Source organism: Rhamphochromis longiceps, linkage group LG6 (assembly GCF_057381845.1).
Source record: "Rhamphochromis longiceps isolate RC_006_pf linkage group LG6, R_longiceps_female_GT1.1, whole genome shotgun sequence".
Classification (NCBI taxonomy): domain Eukaryota; kingdom Metazoa; phylum Chordata; class Actinopteri; order Cichliformes; family Cichlidae; genus Rhamphochromis; species Rhamphochromis longiceps.
Window position 1 is genome coordinate 28,223,630 of NC_140562.1, and position 21,336 is coordinate 28,244,965.

Genomic DNA, 21,336 nt, shown 5'->3' on the forward strand with positions numbered 1-21,336 from the left:
TGAGGAGAAAGAAAAACAGAAGATATTGATGATGTTCCAACATTAATGTGAATTTTGTATGAATTTTAAAATTCACATAAAAAGTATCTGTCAAAATACTTTACCCCTATACTGTCTATGGTTAGTGAAAATGCAGGGTATTAGTTAGTTATTTAGAGTGAATTTCAAGAGTGGCGCAACAAGAGGACAGATGGTTTTGCACCCCCAGCACCAAGTCTTGTTACAAATGCAAAATACAATGCAAAATGCCATTTAACAATTGTTCACCTCCTATTTCACTTTTTCCACACTCATCACAATGATATATAATTTCAAACAGCTTCACTATAGTTATAATGTTAGAAATTCTTTAGTTTTTCTGACGATTGCAAAAAATACAAATCGCATTACTAGAAGATCTTGTGCTCATTAGCAGGGTAACTGACTTGCGTGTAACCGACAGGTTCGCCACTAGATGGAGATAGAGATTCGACAACTGTGGATGTGATCTAGTGATCCTTTTGCTCATGCCAACAACCCTTTTCAGATTTTTGTCCCTTCCACCCATCCCACTCCCAACTCTGAGGTTCCTGTGTATCCAGACAAAGGATCAACGGGTGAAGCTGTTGTGTTTGTTTGGCCTTATACTTCTTTATAAGGCTACTTCACTGCAATCTACATTATATGCGACCCAATTAGTGGTATGCAACCTAATTATGTAATAGGCAATCACAGGCTGGAGCAAGTTTTCTGGGAGGGGAGTTAAAAAATGCTTAAGCACAATGTTTACATCCTTACTCTTTGTCGGGGTGTTAAAACAATCGTTTTAAAACCCTGCATAACCTCTGTCTGGCATAATATATATATATATATATATATATATATATATATATATATATATATATATATATATATATATAGGGATAAATATCTCCATTAAATCACAGCAGAATTGTACTTACGTATTAATAACACTGCATGAACGCTTCTGGCTTTGCTGATCTTTGTTGTCTGCCAACAAGCTAACTAGCCAACTAGCCTACGTTTTGTTAGGATGCCAAATAATGGCTGAACAAACAGCGCAGCTTGCTAGCTCGGCTGACTAGCTCGCTTATATTTAAATGATACCCACCGGCTTTAATTTAATGTGTGCTCGTGGGGCATTGCGGCTCAACAGTATTTGGTGCTAACAGTTAGAGAGGGCAAAGCATTACAAAGTGTTAAGTTAAGCCACCTATCGCGTTAGCTAACTTCTTACTGCACGAGTCAATGAGATTTAAATGCCCCTCACAAGAAGGCTGCACACAGGCCTGTAGCTACCCCCTTCGCCACTTTATGTAGTGCAGAACATTTCATCTAGCACTTCTCTACTGTTATGTGTTATGCAAGTTTAGCAACAGACCAACAAACAAAGCCAAAACATACACCGCGAGAAGTCCAGTGGCATGAGAGCGTGCCAACTTGTGTTTGTGGCAGTGCTAACGCTTAGCTGTTGATAGCTCGGCTAATTCTGCACAGGAGTCACGAAATGCACCCTGCTTTCACACAAACTGGCGCAAAGCTAGCTTCCTCTGCACAATTTTCGCCGGTATTTCACATCATGTCCGCATTAAAGTGTACAGGGTTTTGTTTTGTTTTGTTTTACCTTGATTTAGAAAGACTCGGGTCGTGTTGTTGTTTATCCCCTTCCTTGTTCGTACAGCTGATTCACATGACAGCTGCTGCTGATTCGTGCCGTGCAGAACGGCGGTGTCCCACACCGCCTCCACAGGCACGGCCGTGGTGCAGTAACCTATCCAGGCGCTGTGAGATCTGCGGATCGGGAGGCGAGCCCGTCAACTGGAACGCAGCCAGAGACGTAGGTAGTAAGTGCACCTGCATCCCCAGCGCTAAAAAGTCAAAAAGTGCTGGTCTAATATTTTGTCATTTCTATAGCTGCACCTTGAGGCCCAGAGGTGAAAGTTATTTTTGTTTTTAAAGCTATAAATAAATTAAAAAAAAATCTGGAGTTAATTGTGCAATTTGTAATATCAAGGGCTAAAACAATTAAGCTTAAGTTAAATCCCAAAGGATTTTTTAATAGTAGCTTAACTTAGCCGAGGCTCTTTTAGGCATCTGATGAAAATAAGTTTTGGGTTGCCTGGTTGTGAGAGGTTTGTTAGGTTGGGATTTAATGCTCCAGAATTAGTACGGAATTAGTCATTTATGAATAATTGTACAAAAAAAAGTTATTTCGTGTATCCCCTGGACTGAGGAGAGTAGACAATGAGATTTTGGTGGTGGAAGGAAAAGGTACAAGAACGCATTTGAAGGAAGAGGATGACAAAGAAAAAAGGGGCAGCAGTACTGGAACAAAAGCAAAGGACACAGCTTATAGTGAGTTGTATGCAAGGCTGGACACTAAAGAATAGAGAACTTGTACAGGTTGACTGGCAAAGAAGCTGGTTAGCGTGATTAAGGACAGAGCTGCTAATGAGTGTGCTAGGACGATGGAAGGAGGAGCTGATGGATGAAATGTGAGACATGCTATGATGTATGGTTTGGAGATGATGGTGCTGACAAAAAAAGAGATGGGTGGAGCTAAAGAGGTTAAGCATTTCAATGGAAGTGAGTAGATCAGAAGGACAACTCAAGTTGAGCAGTTTGGAGACAAAGTCAGAGAGGACATGTGCAGAGGAGCAATATATTTGACAAAGGATGCCGAATAACAAGGTGCCAGGTAGGAGGAAAAAAGGAAGACCACAGAGAAGATTCATGAATGTAATGAAGGGGACATGCAGACAGTTGGTGTGACAGAAAAGAATGCCAGTGATAGGGCGATACTGAGTCAAATGAGCAGCTGATGGGAGGAGCAGAAGAAGGGAAGAAGATTGAAGTACTACCTGTCCCCATATGAATCTAATCAATAAAATCTGGGAAATTAATACTAATAATATCTATCTATCTATCTATCTATCTATCTATCTATCTATCTATCTATCTATCTATCTATCTATCTAGTTGTATTTGTCGTGAGAGCCTGTAGAATAAGAGCATGTAGGATCTGTGCTGCACAATTTAAATGTACAAAACTTCCTTGTGATTGCTTGTGTGTCATTTAATAATTTTTGGTGTCTGGGGTGATGAAGCAGTGGCTTAGGAGTGGCGTCGGTGGATGCAGTAACACTCTCTAAACTGTGGGGGTCGCTGATTGACTTTCTGCAAACATGGCTGCCCAGGATGAACTCAGTAAGTTTCTTTTTGGGTTATTGGCGATTCATATATTTTGTCAAATGTCGCACTCGTGGTTTCTAAAAACGTATCCAGGAAAATGCCTGATCCGCCCTGACAGTTGGGGTGTTTTTTGGTGTAACGCTAAAGCTTCTTGTAGTTAAAAACCAGGGGTAGGTGCGATAGCTAGCTACTAAGCTAACCAGAATGCTATCGTCAGGAGGCCGTTTGCCCAGTCATGGTCAAAAAGAAACTATCACGTAGGCTATTAATATATATCCATTTATGAAACTTTGAAAGTGCGCAGTAACTGCTAGGATATTCGGGGTATTGGGGATTTGACCTGCAGGATGTGACCTTAAGTGAAAAGCTAGTTGAATAATACAGAAACGATCAAATGCGTGAATAGTCTTGTCAGTTGTTGTAGCTAGCTGGGTGCTTGGTGAGCCATGCCAGGAGAAGGAAGGCAGGGCTGGGTGATGGTCGCACCAGCACAGCAGCTGACAGGACGAACTTATCAGCAGAACTGCAGCAACATGCCCGTGAGACCGTTTTAAGCATGCATGTTGCTCTATGTTAAACTGAAGGTCGTAGTCTTTGTGTTGCAGATACCTTACTACTGGGTGAGATACTTGAGTAGAAAGATATTGCGAAATTAGCCATGATGGGGCCAATAATTAGCGTGTGACAAATACCGCCTGGAAAATGAGTTAACAAGGGTGTTATATGTATTTTTGACAGATCAACTGGAACGTGTGTTCCTTCGCCTGGGCCATGCAGAGACAGATGAACAGCTGCAGGACATTATCTCCAAGTTCCTACCCCCTGTTCTCCTCAAGCTCTCCAGCGTTCAAGAGGGGGTGCGGAAGAAAGTAAGAAGGGTGTAGCCTGTCTCTGTTACTTAAGAGATTATAATGACTGCATTACAAGGGAGATGTGTTTATAAACTGCAGTATCATTACTTCAAAGTTCAGCCCAGAAAAAAATTATTTGAAGGTATAGCAGAGATATAGACTCAGTTCTCTAGATGCAAAGGTTCTTCAAGGAGCTTAGATCCCTTTTACTTTGTTTATGCATCTGTCTTATTTAACTACATAATAAAATGTGGAAACTGCGTATTCTCTGCTAGGTAATGGAGTTGTTGGTCCACCTGAATAAGAGGATAAAAAGCCGGCCTAAGATTCAACTTCCAGTAGAAACTTTGCTTGTGCAGTACCAAGACCCTGCAGCTGCCTCTTTCGTTACGGTAAGAATCTCATATTAGGATGTTTGCCATATAGTGGAGGATCTCATGTTTGCCTTGTGGGCGTGATTGCCTTATGGGCCAATGAACATCGTTGGTAAGGTATCACACAGTTACCACATGGGATTTAATCAGATCAGTGTTTTTGTCCCTTTGTTTTGTTTTGTTTTAAAAACACAATTTAATACACATGATTGAATTGACGTTTATGTGGGGTTTTTTTTTAAATCTAGTTAGTGATCCTAGATTGACTTGTGTTTTTAAAAATTGGCCTATTATTGAGAGCAGAGTTTTGATGGTCACATTTATACGCAGAATTTCACCATCATCTACATTAAAATGGGCTACCCTCGTCTGGAGGTGGTAAAACAGTGTGAGCTAGCCCAGACCCTCATCACTGCCATGGAAGGAAAACCACAGCCACAGCAGGACAGGTAAGGGGATGTATCCAAACACCCATTTTGGATATGGTTGTGTGACATGTGTGTTAAGCAATCTTGAGATATCAGCTTATTATTTTTAATTTAATTTGTCTATACTCTATGTTCTCTCTTAGTCTGATGCACCTGCTGATCCCTACTCTTTACCACATAAAGTATCCTACTGACACCTCCAAGAGTGCTTCTCTGTTTAACCTAACTGAGCGGCCAAAGACAATGCACCTGCTGTTGGAGTTCATGTTAGATGTTTTACTGATGCCTTATGGGTGAGTTGACGATTCATAAGCGAATAAGGGTTGCAGACCTACCTCTGGTGAAATTAATTCCTTGCGAGAAGTATTTTTACCACAAATTGTTGACCTGTAGTGTCCTTCTCCTCCTAGGTTTGTGCTGAATGAATCTCCAACTCGCCCCGCTCCCTCCTCCTCCCAGGGTACTTCTGGAGATGGGACAGTGGCTGCGAGTAGTCAGGGTCTCCCACAGCCTCCTCCAGGGATGAGTGTTTATGCTGCCAAGAGGGTGATTGGAGAAGCCCAGTGGAATGCTGAACAGCTGGAGCAGGTATACAAACTGAACTGGGAGGATGAGAACTGGCTTTATATGTTTATCTGTTTGGAAAGGTAATATGCTCAGTGTTTGGGCAGGCCGGCCAAGTATATTTATGCCCATCTGAGTATGTTTGGTGACTTGTTTTTTAGGGGTGCAACGATACTCGTATAGATATTGAACCGTTCGATACAGTGCTTTTGGTTCGGTACGCATATGTATCGAACAATACAACATTTTTTATTTATTTTATCAACTTTTCTTCAATGGATCTGCGTTCGACTACTCTGCCTAGGCTGCACTGTTGAGTGCAGTTCCACTGAGCGCAACGCAAGCTAGCAAGACAGAAGCTAAGCTTGCAACATGGCAACTGCCTCAACGCTACCTGAAATTGAACCTCCCCCACCCTCATTCAGATCTGGCGTTTGGAACTATCTTGGTTTTCATGTGAAGCATGACCCTGATGGTAAGCTTCACATGAAAACAAAAGTAAAACAGTATGTCAGATGTGCCAAGCAATGCTCAATTTGTGGGAACTAGTGCGTTAGCGCAGTTAGCTCGTTAACGTGTTGACGCCGTCCAGCCCCACGCACGGGGGGCGATCCGCGGTAACTCGTTAACGGAGATTTGCTGCGTTATGGCGTTAATGTCATTTTAACGAGATTAACGCTGACAGCACTAGTGGGAACACAACAAATATGACTGCACATTTACGCCGACATCATCCTAGTGCAAAGACAAGTGGAAGCAGACAAAAACAACAAGCATGCTACAAACTTTACCCGAGTCATTTAGACAGCCGTTAGCACATGATTCTCCTTATGGGGACCTGATATGTTTAATATGCTGCTGAGAATATAGCCCAGAAGAAGCGTATAGTATAGCTTTTATTTTGGAAAGAGCCATTTCTCTGTAATAAACTCTCTTTTCCAAAGATGAGTGATTTCTCGATCAGATAGATTTATTTTGTTGTTTCAGCAACATTAAGTTTAAAAACTGTACTTTTGAGTTAAAATATACATTTATAATTTTAATAAATGACAAATTAAAAAGGCATGAACATTTTTTTTGTATCGAAAAAATATTGAACTGTGACACCAAAGTATCGAACCGAACCGTGAATTTTGTGTATCTTGCACCTGTATTGTTTTTGTCTGTCTGTGTGGATAGCTCAATGTCCTGTTGATTTGGTAGATTTGGTCCCCCTTGCCAATGTTTTGAAAGTTCAGTTGTTTACCAACTAATCTAGGCCATCCCAGTCTTTTGCTAGTCAGGTGACTTTAATGACAATCCTGAATATCATTCACTGTCATTCATTGGAATAGTGCCCAACTATACCATTGTGCACTGCAGTTAACAAAGACAATCCCTGGGTTTCATTGTAACTGAGTTTCATGTTCATCAAAACATGCAGTAGGTGGATAACTATACTGAGATCACAGATGATGCAGAGAATGACAAAAACGACCAGCTGCAGTTCAGCACTGTGCATTTGAAGTCCATCTGCAGGCGTAAAGAGTAACTGGAGATGATTATTGCTGTACACATGCAGTGCTTGTGCCTCCGCTTGTGGATGCATACAGGTTATCGGCACAAAAATATTCAAATCTGCGGGAAACACTGATATGGAGGGGTTTTTTTTGTAAGGCAAATCTTTGAATAGCTTCTAAACATTCAGGTTAGAATCAGTTATGTCTATAAATTTTCCACCTTCACCCCTAATTTGACTGTTTGGTATAATTTCTTCAGAGCAATTTCTTCTGTAATGTATATTTTTTAATATAAATGTGGACGGTGAAGCACCATGTGGCATGTTTACTATGACTAAATAGTTCCTTGTTGTGTACTTGGTTCCAACAGTGTAAACTGGGAATAGTGAAGTTCATTGAGGCAAAGCAAGTCCCAGAAGTGGAGACGGTGGTCCACCTGGTGGTGGCGTCAAGTGACACCAGACACAGTGTGGCCACTGCAGCTGATCTGGAGCTGAAGAGCAAACAAAGGTAGGCCATGAAACTTGATTTATGTCTGTGTTTGTATTTGCATCACCAAGTCCTCCACTTTTAAGTGCTCCTTTTGTCCGGTAGTTTATACAACTTAACAGTTTCCTAGATTTTGTAAAAATAATTTTTAAAAAGTCAGACTTTTTCAAGTATTTCTGAGGAGCTGAATAAACTGTCAAACTGTCATTCCTATCATTAGTAATGCACTTGTTTTGTAATGTTTCAGCATCATCGACTGGAACAATCCTCTAATTATCAACAAGATGTTCAAAGTGTATCTGGGGGATGTCCCTCTTAAAACAAAGGTTTGTCAACTCAAACTCAACATTTAAACTCTCTTTTTTTTAACATAACCTGTGAACATAAGTATTTTCTTGACCCGTAGAAATGTAAAATCCCTTTATATGTATACTGTAGGGGGGCGGCATGAAGCAAGAGCTGAAACATGAGCCAGTAAGCACAAGAGTTAAGCTGAAGATCCTGCCGCATCTTCTACGCTCACGTCTGGCTGCAGAGTGCTTTCCAGCTAATATCCAGGTACGATCTGTGATGCTTCTGGCCATGTTTTCTTTTTTTATTCAGTGTGAAGTTTGTTTTAGTGTATCCAGATAACTCTGATATATGGGTATTTTTCAGGTACTGCCATGCAAAACAGTAAACTTTCCAGATTTTCTCACTAGTTTGCTTTCTGTCCTCTGTAGGTTGTTTATGACGGTCTGTTTGGGGCCAGCACAAACAACAAACTGCTGTCTCTCACCCTACAGTTTGTCCATCATATCTGCATGGTGTAAGTCTTTTCTTCGTCTTCCTACAGATACATCTGTCTTCATCAGTGTGTTTCAAGTAATTAAAAGCTGATTCTGTCTCTCTGATTTTTCATTAGATGCCCTGACACTAATAAGCCTTTAGGGCTAATGTTGCTTAATGGTCTTACCAAGCTCATCAATGAATACAAGGAGGTAAAATGCAAGACATAAATAATGTGAAGTTCATACAGGGTCGCGCACTTTAATTTGAAATATACTTACTGGGAAACACTTGTCTTTGCAGGATCCTAAGTTACTGTGTGTTGCTTACTCTGCTGTTGGAAAGCTGTCAAGGTATAAGGAAATAATGAACTATTTCTTTATTTAAACATTTCCAGTTTTGCATTGTATTTCAAATGATGTAATACAAAATATCTCGGTCCTCTGTTCTAGTCGTATGCCTCAGCTCTTCACAAAGGACATTGCACTTGTGCAGCAGTTCTTTGAGTCCATGTGTAAGGTAGGGGAAAGACGTTGCAGTGAAAACTGAGTACCAAGCAACTAATGCATTACAAGATATTGGCACTCACAGTCCATATAAAATTATTGCCTTAAACTCTATTCTTGTGCATCTGGTATTGAAATTTCTAAAATTCCTCTTCAGGAAGAAGCTGATGTCCGTCTAGCTATTCAGGAGGCTTTGTCTATGATGGTTGGAGCTTACGCTAACCTCCAAGGAGCACTGCTCAACCTAATGGAGGCCCTGGTGGCTGCATATATTGGAAAGGTGAGAGGCAGAACTGGTAGAATAAACTTTAATCTTGGTGGGTTTAATAAGTAGAAATGAGGCAAATCAAACACTCGTATAGTTCTTTGTTGTTTTTTGTTTTGTTTTGTAACAGCCGGAGGTGCAGGTTCGCCAGGTGGCCATGAAGTTTGCCAGCACGGTCTTTGCTCCTGATCATGTGCCATCAAGATACCTACTGCTGCTGGCTGCTGGAGACCCGTAAGTTTGAAAAACACAGTAATCTTTCGTGTGGTGGTAAATAAATGACAAGAACACACAGTAAACATTTTACTGGGTCATGAAATTATTGATAGTACAAAGAAGAAGCTTTGAGCTTAAACTAAAATGTGTCCTAGGTGTACTTACCTGCAGAAAAGCTTGAAGTGTCTTATTTTTCTGTGTTGTAGAAGAGAAGAGGTGTCTGGGGAGGCCCAGAGGGTGCTGAGGGCTTTCCATACCAAGAGCTCAGAGAAGGAGGGACCAAAACCTATGCCCTCCTTTCCTGATATGGTGGCTTATATCCAGGAGAAAGTGAGGCTCTGAGCATGTTCTCCAAGTTTCTCATGATGGTGTTTTTACTAAGACGTTTTAAATCTTAAATCTCTGCACTTTTGTCTTTATTAGGCCGCTCAGCGAATCAAGACTCCAGCTAAGTACATTGTGGGAACTTCCACAATTCCTTTCAACCCCTCTGCATTTGGCGAGGTAAATATGAATTTGTTATGACCTCACGGCATCTATTAATCGTGACACTGGCCCATCTTATAGTCTTATACCTCTTATACCTGTGCTAGATGCTTGTCTTCTAATCCGTCTCATTTCCGTTTCCTGTTGTCCCAGATCATGCTCTACCTGAGGATGTGTTTAGCCCACAGTGCCGGGGCCATGCCCATGTCCACACGCTTGTCAGACATGCAGGATGATGCCCCTGCCATTGGCCGCTATGTCCACACGCTGCTGTTTTCTGACTCTCAGCCCTCAGGGTCAAAGGGCTCTGAAGCAAATCCTGTACATGTCTACATGGATCTTCTGCAGCAGCTGCTCTCTGCTGTAGGAGGTGAGGAAGCACTTAGTTATTAAACAATCAAGCAGTTTTTGGAACTTTTTTTTTTTTGCTCTGAAAATGTGCAGTGAATATTTAAGTAACCAAAAAATCTCTTGACTCTTAAAAATTGCAAGTATCTTCTGTTCAAGAAGACTGTCTCTTTGATAAAAGACTGCAAAATTCAGTTTGTGCTTCATGTAAATAAGTTGTGTTCCTTTAAGAATCCATGTGCATTTCCAGGTATTTATGTTTGTCAGGAAATTGTACTTAATGTAATAATCTCTTAACAGGAATCCCTGTCATGTACTGTTTACTGGAGGTTGTGTCTGTGTGCCCGGAGAAACTGGCTCCCAGATTTGCTGATAAAATCGACTGGATTAAAGTGAGTATCATAAATATGTGGGATGTTAGTGCCAATATGGGTATTTACTATTTCACAAATGAGACAGATACCAGATAATCCAGCTGCTCAGCTGTGTTGTGATATTGTAAAACCATCAGCCTAGTGCACATTTTACAGATCTCATCGCTGTAATAGCAGATGTTTTTTTCCCCCCCAGAGTCTGATGAACACAAACAAGGAGGACATGAGGGAGCTGGCAGCCCAGCTGTATGCTGTTGTGGTTTCGACTATGACTGGCAACGAGTTGCAGAAGGCCGTGCAGAACCTCGTCAAAATCACCAAAGACAACCACGTAATGCCACTTTGTTGCTACACAGCCGTTCGTAGCTTCATTTATTTTATAGCTGTGAAAATTTACCTTGCATTAATGTTTACTTGCTTTGTCAAATCACAGAGCCCTGAAACTCAGCATGGTGCCATCTTGGCTCTTGGCTATATGGTCGGAAGGAACATGAGCAGGAAAAAAGCTGCCACATCCATTGATTCGACAGAAAACATGGGGCAGCAAATGAACATCTCTTCCCAGGAAGATGATGAACTTGCTGCCATGGCAACAAAGACAATTGGTATGTAATTATTTCACATCAGCTTCATTCATTTACTGATTTGGTAACTGTTGGAGTACCAAAAACTGATGCTAAATTTTATTTTGCCTATACTGTAATGATTATACAGTATTTTTTTTTTAATTCCTTAGTTTTTAGTTGACAGTTTTAAAGTTTATATCATAAATAATGATTCGCTTCTTTGTATGCTGTTTGATCCATTTTTGTTCATGTTCGTCAAGGTTCCTTCCTGGACAACAGCAGTGCAATGCTGGCTATAGCAGCCTGTACAGCTCTGGGGGAAATTGGGCGTAATGGCCACCTGCTGATCCCTGCAGAGGGAGAGGGCTTGACTAAACTCTCTGTTGTAGAAAACCTGCTGGCCCGCATTCCCTCTGGCAAGGAGAGTACAAAGGTATTCTAGAAATCTAATCGAAAAAATGGCTACTGAGAGGCACTTTCCAGTGATCGTTACTGGCACACATTATATCAGTGGTTTATTTGCACTGTATAAATTAATGATATGTCGGGTCCTTAGATTTTCTTGCCTACTTTTTTATCTTGATCATCATGTTTGTGTCTTTGTTCCAGATGAAGGAACGAGCCATCATGACCTTGGGTTATCTGCCAGTGGGAGATGAAGATTTCCCTCATCAGAAGAAGCTGCTGCAGGGACTTATGGACTCTGTAGAGGTATGAAACATACTGATGGATAGTACATTTTTAAAAGACTAGGTTCAAATGAATAGGTGTAATTGGTAGCTTAAGGTTTGTTTGTTTTTTAACATTTTACTTTTTGAGGTCAGGGTAATGAATCGGGCTGTATTGAGGTGGTTATTTTTGCACAGATATGCTGGTATTGTCTCTAAACATTTCTACTTGAGCTGTCACTCGGCTTAACAACTCGTTGCTGGCAGCAGTACTCAAGTTTTTTTTTTTTACATTCTCAATCTTTCCAAGGCCAAGCAGGTGGAGCTACAATTCACAGTAGGAGAGGCCATAACAAGTGGTGCAGTAGGGACCAGTTCTGGAGCTGCCAGAGATCCATGGACCTGCACCGAGGACCATTACACTCCACCACAGAGTACATTTCTAAAATGTAGTCCCAGCTTGTATTGTGCTTTTAACATTTTTTTTTTATCTGTTAATGAATTTTGCCATTTCTGAAGTTCACACTACTCTGATTTGGTTCTCCAGTATAGTGGCACGCTTACTGTCCACTCTGCATGACCATATTCAGCTTTATACCAGCAGTCGTCCTAATGAAATCCATGGTTATCTTTTCTGTCTGACATTATTTTGAATTTTCTGAGCATAAATTCACCTGCAGCAGTCCATTTTTATCTAAAAGCTGAATGTTTTATCCACAAAAGTTTTAATTTCCACTTTTTCCTTTCTGCTGACAGATGTAAAAAACAATGATGTGGTTCCCTGGGTCCTTAACGCCATCCTGACCAAGTATATAACCAGCCAGAACCCCCACGTCCGGCAGGCAGCCTGCATCTGGCTGCTTTCCCTTGTCAAGAAGCTCAGCCAGCACAAGGAGATTACGGTGTGTATTTTTAACCCCAAAATTGAGACTCGGGGTGAAATGTAAATTAAAAACAGAATGCAATGATTTGCAGATCTTGTGAGACCGTAGAAAACATATCAGATGTTTGAAATGTGAAATTGTACCTTTCTGGGAAAAATATTCATGTGCCAAAGTCTTTAGTGTGCAAATTTAATTTCTTTATGCACGTATGTCAAATACCCGTAATTTTGTTTCTCTTCTTTAACTCTTACAGTCACATTTGAAAGAGATTCAGGGGGCCTTTATCTCTGTTCTCTCAGACCCTGACGGTAAGATCAGAGTCAAGTCTAAGTGAACTGTTTGATCAGCTCATTACTTGCTAGCTTTGTGCCTGTGCACTTCCTCACGCTTCACTCTTCCTCTTTCATTCAGAGTTGAGTCAGGATGTGGCATCTAAAGGCCTTGGTCTGGTCTATGAGATGGGGGGAGAGGGTGACCAGCAGGAACTGGTGTCCACTCTTGTTGAAACGCTCATGACTGGTAAAAGGTGAGTGGATGGTTGGGTTGAGTACAGATTCAACAGCTTCAAGCTTGTGCATGAATGAGGGAAAAATCTAGAAACAGGTTTATTGTTTTGAAACAAACTGTTAGACCGTAGTGCATGTTGAATGAGGTCCTCCACATACCCAGCTGAAAGCTAAAATGGTCTAAAGATACAGTTAATTTTATTTTTTTTACTGCAAGTGTTGATAAGTTTGTGTACAGAATAAAAAATTAGAAGAAATGGGAATGGAATATTATGGACTCACAAAGATGCTGCTCAGTTTCCTGGGTTAACCCTTTAAAACCGATCGGAGCGGGCACGCTCCGTTTTGTGCAACTACTTTAAAATCCCGGTAGCTCTGCAACCATGTGAGCTAGCGCAATAATTTTTTTTGCATATGAAACTGGAGGAGTTGTACTTACATCTTATGCCATCAGCTTGTCCTCGGTCACAGTTTCCTTCCACATAAAGCTTTGCAAAAACTGCATAAAAAGCACTTGCAGCAACAAAAACATAATATTCCAGAAACACGCCTTGCCGATCCGATCAGCTGTTCATAACACTTCCTACGTTGGAATAGACGTCAGCGCGAACTATCGCATGTCCGCCATGACCTGCCCGAAACCGGAAGTGACGTAATTTTTGCGGAAATGTAGTTTTTATTACCGTCAGGGCCTCATGAGCCTATACTGGTGTTTTTAAAAGTTATGTTTGACTTTATGACTTTCTGTGTTGTTTCTGGGATGCTTAGGACTCATATTGCACTGCTGGAAATATTTTATTTTGATATATATGCTGTTTTTGCACTATAATATTTATTTTCGTTTTTTCTGCAGTGTATAAAAATTGGTGTTTTTCAAAAATAAAACTATGAAGACACTCAAAATAAATTTCCTGTGGTAGGAAACTATTTTATGCAACTTTTCTGTATTTACAGTTTTGAGGGATAAGCCTCTTAAATTTCTCTAACTAGAAATATATGTTAAAAAAAAACAAAACGATTTTCAATTTTTTTGTAGTTTATTGCACTTTTTTTGCAATTTATGTAATTACTATGCACTTAATGCATACATATTATTAAAATTTAGGCTGTAATGGTTGTAATGATGTATAGCAACTTGAAATGCTCCCAAAAATGGCTCCACAGCATGTAAAAATATAATATAAGCTCTGGCGGGCTTTGTTCTATGGTAGGTCTTAAAGGGTTAAGACCTCTGAATGTATCTGTTTCACAGAGCTGACTGACTCGACTTGGATCATAAAGCAGTGGATTCACAAAATGTTTAAAAAAGAAGTCTAAAAATAAATAATTTAAATGGTCCATTAAGCACTGTGGGAGGACTAATGATTAGCTAATGTGCACCATGGGCAGGATGAACACATGCATCGAGCTTCTGTCAAATTTTGCGCTTTTAAAAATAGAACAAAAGCAATATATTGTTGTGGGTGTCCTTCAGTTTCCACCTAAAGTTGTGCTCGATCCAGGCAGGTTTGTTGGTCTCCAGTGGTTTGTCAGGGAAACTTGAAATTGTGATTGAAACCAGTGTTAAACTGAAGAAGGACAAAGATTGTAACAAGCTTACAATCGTGTCTTGCATTGGGCTAATTGTTAAATCATTATTTATTTTTTTTTGTAAACAGAGTGAAACATGCAGTCTCAGGGGATACAGAGGTGTTCCAAGGAGAAGGTTTGGGGAAAACACCTGATGGGTAAGGCATATCACCTCTACTGGCATTTTTAGCTCCTATTTCAGTGAAAGTGTAATAAATATATTCATGCTTTTTAAAATGTATTTAATCTTTGTGCTCAGTTTGCACACATTCACCCTTCTTGGCCTACTTCTGTACATAATCTGTATTCATGGTTTCTGGCAGTCACGGTTTGTCCACATACAAGGAGCTGTGTTCATTGGCCAGCGACCTGAACCAACCAGATCTTGTGTACAAATTTATGAACCTAGCCAATCATCATGCCATGTGGAACTCTCGCAAGGTATCATGTTTGTATTCACCAGTTTTTACATCCGTGACATCCATGCCCCTTCCAACCTGATCATGCCTATCCTCCTTTCAGGGAGCAGCTTTTGGTTTCCACATGATCGCAGCTAAAGCCGGGGAACAGCTGGCTCCATTCCTGCCTCAGATAATTCCTCGTCTGTACCGCTACCAGTTTGATCCCAACCTTAGCATTCGCCAGGCCATGACAAGCATCTGGGATGCTTTGGTCACTGATAAGACCCTGGTAAGAGCTGATTGTTGTACATTTGCATCCATTAAAAAAACAAACTACAAAACATTATTTGTCTTTAGAAAAAAAATGGTTGTAGACATAGTTGTTTAGTTACATGTGCCTGCTTGCTTGCTTGTTCTGATTTATTACAGGTGGATAAGTATCTCAAAGAGATCCTTCAGGATGTGATTTCTAATTTGACCAACAACGCCTGGCGAGTGCGAGAGTCCAGGTCCATGTACACTTATATTAAAAAAAATAAGATCATCAGCCTTGGCTTTTGACTTTGTTAACTTGCATTAGAATGGATGCTTTGTTAATAATGTTTGCAGTTTGTTTAGAATAAGATTTAAAGGCTAAACGTTTATGTGAATTTTTCTTTCAGCTGCCTGGCCTTAAATGACCTGATTCGAGGCCGTCAGGCTGATGACCTTATTGATCACCTGGCAGAAATATGGGAGACCCTGTTTAGAGTCCTTGATGACATCAAGGTAGGAAGGAAGTGATCAGAGATCAGTGTTTCTTTCATTGATGTGGCACAAAGGTTTGAATTCGTTCACTGATGCATAACAAAAAAAATAAAATGTACATTATTACAAAGTAAAAAAAATTTCTGTTTAGGAGTCTGTGAGGAAGGCTGCAGACCTAACACTGAAAACACTCAGTAAGGTAAAGCTGTTTGCCACAACTTTGGCCTGTGTATGTGTTTGTGTGTACATGTGTGCTTGTCTGAGTACCTTTTCTCTCTCCAGGTGTGCACCCGTATGTGTGAGTCTACAGGCTCTGGAGCCCAGAGAACTGTGGCGGTGATTTTACCCACCCTACTGGAAAAAGGCATTGTTAGCAATGTCGCAGAGGTTCGCTCACTCAGGTAATATCTTGGTTTGGTTTTTCCTCTGTGGCAGTCTTTTAATGTAAACTTGTGCTTTAATTCTAGTTTTAATTCTAGTAAAATGTTTTAGTAGTAGTACCTTTCCGCTTTTCCAACATGGCACGATGCTAACTTTAATTCATCATTCGGTCATCACGTTACCAGGTCGTAATTTTTTGCTGTATAATTGTGTGTTCTGTTCTCTCAACAATCTCTTTTTTTCCAAATCAGTATCCAGACCCTGGTGAAGATCAGTAAGACTGCCGGTGCCAGACTAAGGCCCCATGCTTCCCGGTTAATCCCAGCTCTGTTGGAGTCCCTCAGCACTCTGGAGCCTCAGGTCCTCAACTACCTGAGTCTCCGAGCCACAGAGCAGGAAAAGGTAACCTCAGCACTCGCCTCCATAAAAAAATCGAAGCCTATAAGTTTATTAAAAGTTGTCATGAGTTATTATTACTCTACTTCTAGAGTGCCATGGATGCTGCCAGACTAAGTGCTGCCAAATCCTCTCCAATGATGGAGACTGTTAACATGGTAAAAAACAAAACAACCTTACTAATTAATTAAGTAGATGTGTCACAAAGAGGTGCCTTATTTAAAGTGTTACAAAAGCATGTGACATTTTTTTTGCTGTCTTTGTATTCAGTGTCTGCAGCACCTGGATGTTGCTGTTCTGGGAGAACTGGTTCCCAGACTCTGTGAGCTGCTTAAGAGTGGAGTAGGTTTGGGCACCAAGGTAAAAAACACAGTTATTTAGCTTTCTTTGCATCATCATACCGATCTTTCGTACATTTGCCTTTTTTCCACACAGTGGCTCTTTCCTTTCTTTTCTTTTTTTCTACCAAGGTGTTTACCTGCTACTCTTTGTCTCTCCTCACAGGGTGGCTGTGCTAGTGTAATTGTTTCCCTCACAGTGCAGTGTCCACAGGATCTGACCCCACACTCAGGTACAGGACAAGTTTGAATCTGTTCATCTAGTTTGTGTATTGGATGATGGAAGTGTGGTGTTAACTGTGATAACTGTTTTTGTTTCCTCAGGTAAACTTATGAGCTCCCTGCTGAATGGCATCCATGACAGAAGCACTGTAGTACAGAAAGCTTATGCCTTTGCTTTGGGACACCTGGTCAGGGTGAGCAGCAATTGTGATAAGTAATCTTGTTGATGATTTAGAAATAATGATTTGTTAAAGTCATAAGGACATCTGTTTTCTCCCATCAGTCAGCAAAAGACAGCAGTGTAGAAAAACTACTGCTGAAACTCAACACCTGGTACTTGGAGAAAGAAGGTGAGAAAGTAAAATATGTCTATATTTCTCCCAGCTGCTCTATATTTGAAAACACAAGAAGTTGGTTTACTAAATTCAGTGCTAGCTTTCAGACTCTGCTCTTTGTGTTTTCTTGCTCCCAGAGAATGTGTACAAGTCATCCTGTGCACTGACAGTACATGCAATCAGCCACTACAGTCCAGATGTGCTGAAAGGGCATGCGGGAGTGGCCCTGCCACTGGCTTTCCTGGGCATGCATCAGGCACCGGGTCCTGATGAGGACAAAGGAGAGAGCCATGATGCCACGCTGTGGTCTGAGGTGTGGCAGGAGAACGTTCCAGGTGAGGAAAATCTAGACAGCATTAATGAAAATTATGCATTACTGATTAATCTGCTGCAATACACTGAACATATAAAGGAAACAAAGCAAATCTTCCTGTTTTACAAGGTTTCTGTTTTACCAACTAATCCTTTCAGCTTCAGATGTGCTGTATATTTGTGATGGTGTCTTTTTGTGATGACATAAAGATTTAATTCTGTTTCCACTTCTTTAAACTTTTTTTCTAATCAGGAAGCTTTGGAGGCATCAGACTGTACATGACCGAGCTGATTGCCATCACACAGAAAGCGCTGCAGTCCCAGTCCTGGAAGATGAAGGCTCAGGGTGCAGCTGCCATGGCAACTGTTGCCAAGGAACAGACAGGCTCACTGGTGGCGCCACACCTCGGCTTGGTGCTGACAGCTTTAATGCAGGGTCTATCTGGGCGCACGTGGGCTGGCAAGGTAATGATATGTAATATACCTGAAGAAAACAAGAAAGTGTTCATTTTATTTTTCTATTTTAAACTATTTTTGTTCCAGGAGGAGCTTTTGAAAGCCATTGGATCTGTAGTGTCCAAATGCAGGTAAAAAGTCTCTCACAGCCTTTTCTTTGTATGTTTTCTTCCAAGTACATCACAACATTTCTTGTCACACTTCTTCCATTTCAGCACGGAGCTACAGAAGCCTTGCAGCGGCCAGCCCACCATCTCTGAGGTGTTGGAGGTTGTGCTGAAGGAATGTCGTAAGGAGAATCTCGTGTACAAAATTGCTTCTCTGCGCTGTGCTGGGGACGTGCTCCACAGCAGCCAGGAGGACCGTTTCGCCGACATGGCAGAGATCCTTTTCCCTCTAATCAAGAAGGTTGAAACCTCCCTACTGCCTCTTGAATATGAATATTAAAATATTGATGCCATATTTTGCAAAAGTCTTTTAATGAACTCAACCTGTCTTAATAATTTTACAACAGAGCAGTCCAGAGAGTGGTGTTGGATCCCCAAGATCACTGGAAGACGACGACGACGATGATGATAAAGATGTGAAGGAGAAAGAGCTGCAGACCGAAGCTATTATTTGTGCTTTTGAGACTCTTGGAAAAGGTTGGCCAAGAAAGCCCGAGACTCAGAGTAAGTTTATTCTCACAAGAGACAAAACTGAACCCCAAATTTGTTTTGACATATTGTATATGGCATTTAAAGAAATGGGAATGTAGGACCAGCTCAAAAATGTTGTCCCCTTAATTGACACCATTCTTTCCCTTTGTCTACTTTTTAGACGTATTATAAGCCACTACATGTATCTTGGATTTTTAAGTTATCTGGCAGAACTTCCACAAATTTCTTACCACAGAATGGGCAAGAAATGTGTTTGAGCTGATTGAAAGATCTGCAAGTAATGTTCTCGTGTGTGTGTGTGTGTGTGTGTGTGTGTGTGTGTGTGTGTGTGTGTGTGTGTGTAGCACGTTTCCAGGCAGAGGTGTGCAATCTGATGTGCGAGAAGCTTAAGCTGAGCACCTGGAAAGTGCAGCTGGCTGTTCTTCAGTCTATGAAGGCATACTTCCAGGGGTAAGCAGCGAAACAAAGAGAAGGTGTTCGACTGGCTGTGAAGAAAAAAAAATGATTAAAAGGCATTGAGCTGTTTTTTCGTTGCAGGTTACTGCTGCTAGAAAAGGGTAATGACGACTTGAATTCATTGTCAGAGATTCTCACAGAGACCTGTGCTGCTCTCACATATCCTTTAGGTAAGCCCTTCACTACGTCCTGGTACTTTGTTTTATAGTTTATACGCATGCGTTTCATGCCCAACTGTGCTGCTTTTCTATCCAGAAAACAAGAGTTACTCCTCTGTGAGGACCGAGGCCCTGTCAGTCGTGGATGTGATCGTCAAGAGAACTGGAGGTAAATATCGATTCCTGCTTATATACAAGCATGTATTTTGTTTTTCAGTTTTATTCTTGGGCGATGTAGCGTTATTCTTTTTCTAGCATCTCCATTTGATCATAAGGTTTTACAGTAGTGAGGTTTGCTCTGAATTAAGGTTCAGACTTGTTCCACATATGCATAAATGACATTTGTAAAGCCTCAAACACCCTGAAACTTGTATTATTTGCAGATGATATGAACGTGTTTTGTTCAGGTCAGAGTTTACAGCAGCTTTTAGAGGGAATCATAACAGAAAAGAATAAGTTCAAATGTTCTTTGATATGAACAAATAGTCACTAAATTTAAACAAAAGAAAGATTGTGTGGTGAGGGAAGAGCTAAGTGTAAAAAAAAAAAAGTATAGACAGCAATGAGGAGCATGTGTAGTCTTAAAGCACTATATGGATCAAGCAGAGTATTAAAAATTGATGTGGTTGTATTATACATTAAAAATTGATAATTACATATTATAAAAAGGAACACTTTTGGATTGCTGTAGTTAAAGAATTGTAGATCGTGTGTACATATTCGTGTTTGAGTGATTTCATGTTTTGATTTTTTTAACGTGTGATTACATTTATTACTCATATGTTGAAATAAAGATTTGATCGATTGACTGATGATATTTCTGTGCTTTCTCTGATATGAACAGAGAGTGAACAGTGGGATTGTGTGTCTGTGAAGAGCCGGGAGCAGCTGCAGCGCTCCCTGTCGACGCTGCAGTCCGACAGCAGGCCTGATTTGCGGGATAAGGCCCAGGAGCTGCGCAGACACATCCAAAGCCAACCTTGAGCGCACAGCGGCAAGAACATACAGCATCGGTGTCTCTTTTTTTCCTTCTTCATCAGTGACCATACATTAGCACACTTCCCCGACCTCTTTGATGCTCTGAGATTCACAAATATCCCACTCTATAATAATAATAATTCCCATGAGCTGCGATGCTGGGTTGCCCAAGAGACTCCCACCTGTTTATGCAGACTGTTTCATGTTTATGGCTGGCAAAGCTTGAAGAGACTAACAAACCTTGCTCTACATCTGCACTCAGTGACATGTTGAAGGGCGAGGCTGTTATCGTAACTTGTTGAGATTTATTTGTTTAAATGGACAGTAAGCTGACGATAAATGATATATAAACCAGTGTGTTAGGTTTGTGGACACTGTTTTCCTATAGCCCCAATTTTGGGAGCTTTACTGCTGTCGTGGGTTTGCCTAACATTGGAAACTACAGAAGGTTGCGCACCTTAGTCGACAAGGATGGAGGGGGGGGGGGGCTTTTCAGGGGTTGTGAACACCATCACTGCTTAGTGGTGAAAGGACGGGGGCTACTGGAGAACTCTTGGGATCTTAAAAAAAATTAAGGTTTTTTGCCTGATGGATGAGCAAGACGTAAGGCTATTTTGTGAAGTCTTTTAAAAACAAAAACCTGCTGTCAACTTCAAAGAGATGCTATAGTTGTTTGAATTTGTCCCTGAATAAATAAAATCCCCTTAATAATTTGCACCAATTACTCTTCACTTAATTCCAAATAGGCTCTGTATTAAAACCACATGTTTAAGCGCTTTCAGCCTCAGTGGAAGGCACTAGGAACAAATGCACTCAATGAGTGTAACTCCTCGTAAGGCAAAACACCTTACGATTAGCTTTTTTTTTTATGCTGATATCAGCCTGCTATGGTGTCACTAATGTCTAGGGCAGGGGTGGGGGAACGCCAGGTCTCAAGGGCCGAG

At 40.9% G+C, this 21,336-nt stretch overlaps 2 protein-coding genes across 9 annotated transcripts in view; one reads left to right on the top strand and one right to left on the bottom strand.

Annotated features, from left to right (window-relative positions):
- kdm4c (lysine (K)-specific demethylase 4C) overlaps positions 1-1,770 on the bottom strand; it is a 31,704-nt gene extending 29,934 nt beyond the window's left edge. For 3 of the 5 annotated variants that reach the window (XM_085410032.1, XM_085410031.1, XM_085410029.1), the window contains exon 1: positions 1,625-1,770. The gene's annotated coding sequence lies outside the window, so the exon portion shown is untranslated. Of the gene's footprint in view, positions 1-941; positions 1,542-1,624 lie in introns of those variants that run through there. The other 2 variants (XM_085410030.1, XM_085410033.1) reach the window with 2 other exon arrangements.
- On the top strand, positions 1,700-21,107 carry ecpas (Ecm29 proteasome adaptor and scaffold). Of its 4 annotated transcripts, none has more exons than XM_085410025.1 (50): positions 1,700-1,837; positions 3,111-3,207; positions 3,931-4,061; positions 4,319-4,435; positions 4,748-4,866; positions 4,989-5,138; positions 5,256-5,433; positions 7,279-7,418; positions 7,645-7,723; positions 7,836-7,955; positions 8,120-8,205; positions 8,302-8,377; positions 8,469-8,518; positions 8,618-8,684; positions 8,829-8,951; positions 9,067-9,170; positions 9,359-9,482; positions 9,576-9,656; positions 9,792-10,008; positions 10,287-10,378; positions 10,557-10,691; positions 10,794-10,965; positions 11,187-11,359; positions 11,536-11,637; positions 11,905-12,043; positions 12,351-12,496; positions 12,732-12,786; positions 12,890-13,004; positions 14,643-14,711; positions 14,877-14,994; positions 15,076-15,243; positions 15,384-15,463; positions 15,617-15,722; positions 15,853-15,900; positions 15,984-16,102; positions 16,334-16,484; positions 16,571-16,636; positions 16,749-16,838; positions 16,983-17,049; positions 17,141-17,232; positions 17,322-17,388; positions 17,511-17,708; positions 17,939-18,150; positions 18,229-18,272; positions 18,357-18,549; positions 18,656-18,812; positions 19,145-19,250; positions 19,338-19,426; positions 19,512-19,583; positions 20,259-21,107. In XM_085410025.1, the coding sequence occupies exons 2-50, from the start codon at positions 3,186-3,188 to the stop codon at positions 20,396-20,398; spliced, it is 5,565 nt and encodes a 1,854-aa protein (XP_085266151.1). In that variant the 5' UTR covers positions 1,700-1,837; positions 3,111-3,185; the 3' UTR covers positions 20,399-21,107. The 4 variants fall into 4 exon arrangements, with proteins under 4 accessions (XP_085266151.1, XP_085266154.1, XP_085266152.1 ...); XM_085410028.1 differs by having other exon boundaries at positions 11,905-12,028; XM_085410026.1 differs by having other exon boundaries at positions 1,704-1,837; positions 3,108-3,207.
- Positions 21,108-21,336: the final 229 nt, after the last annotated feature.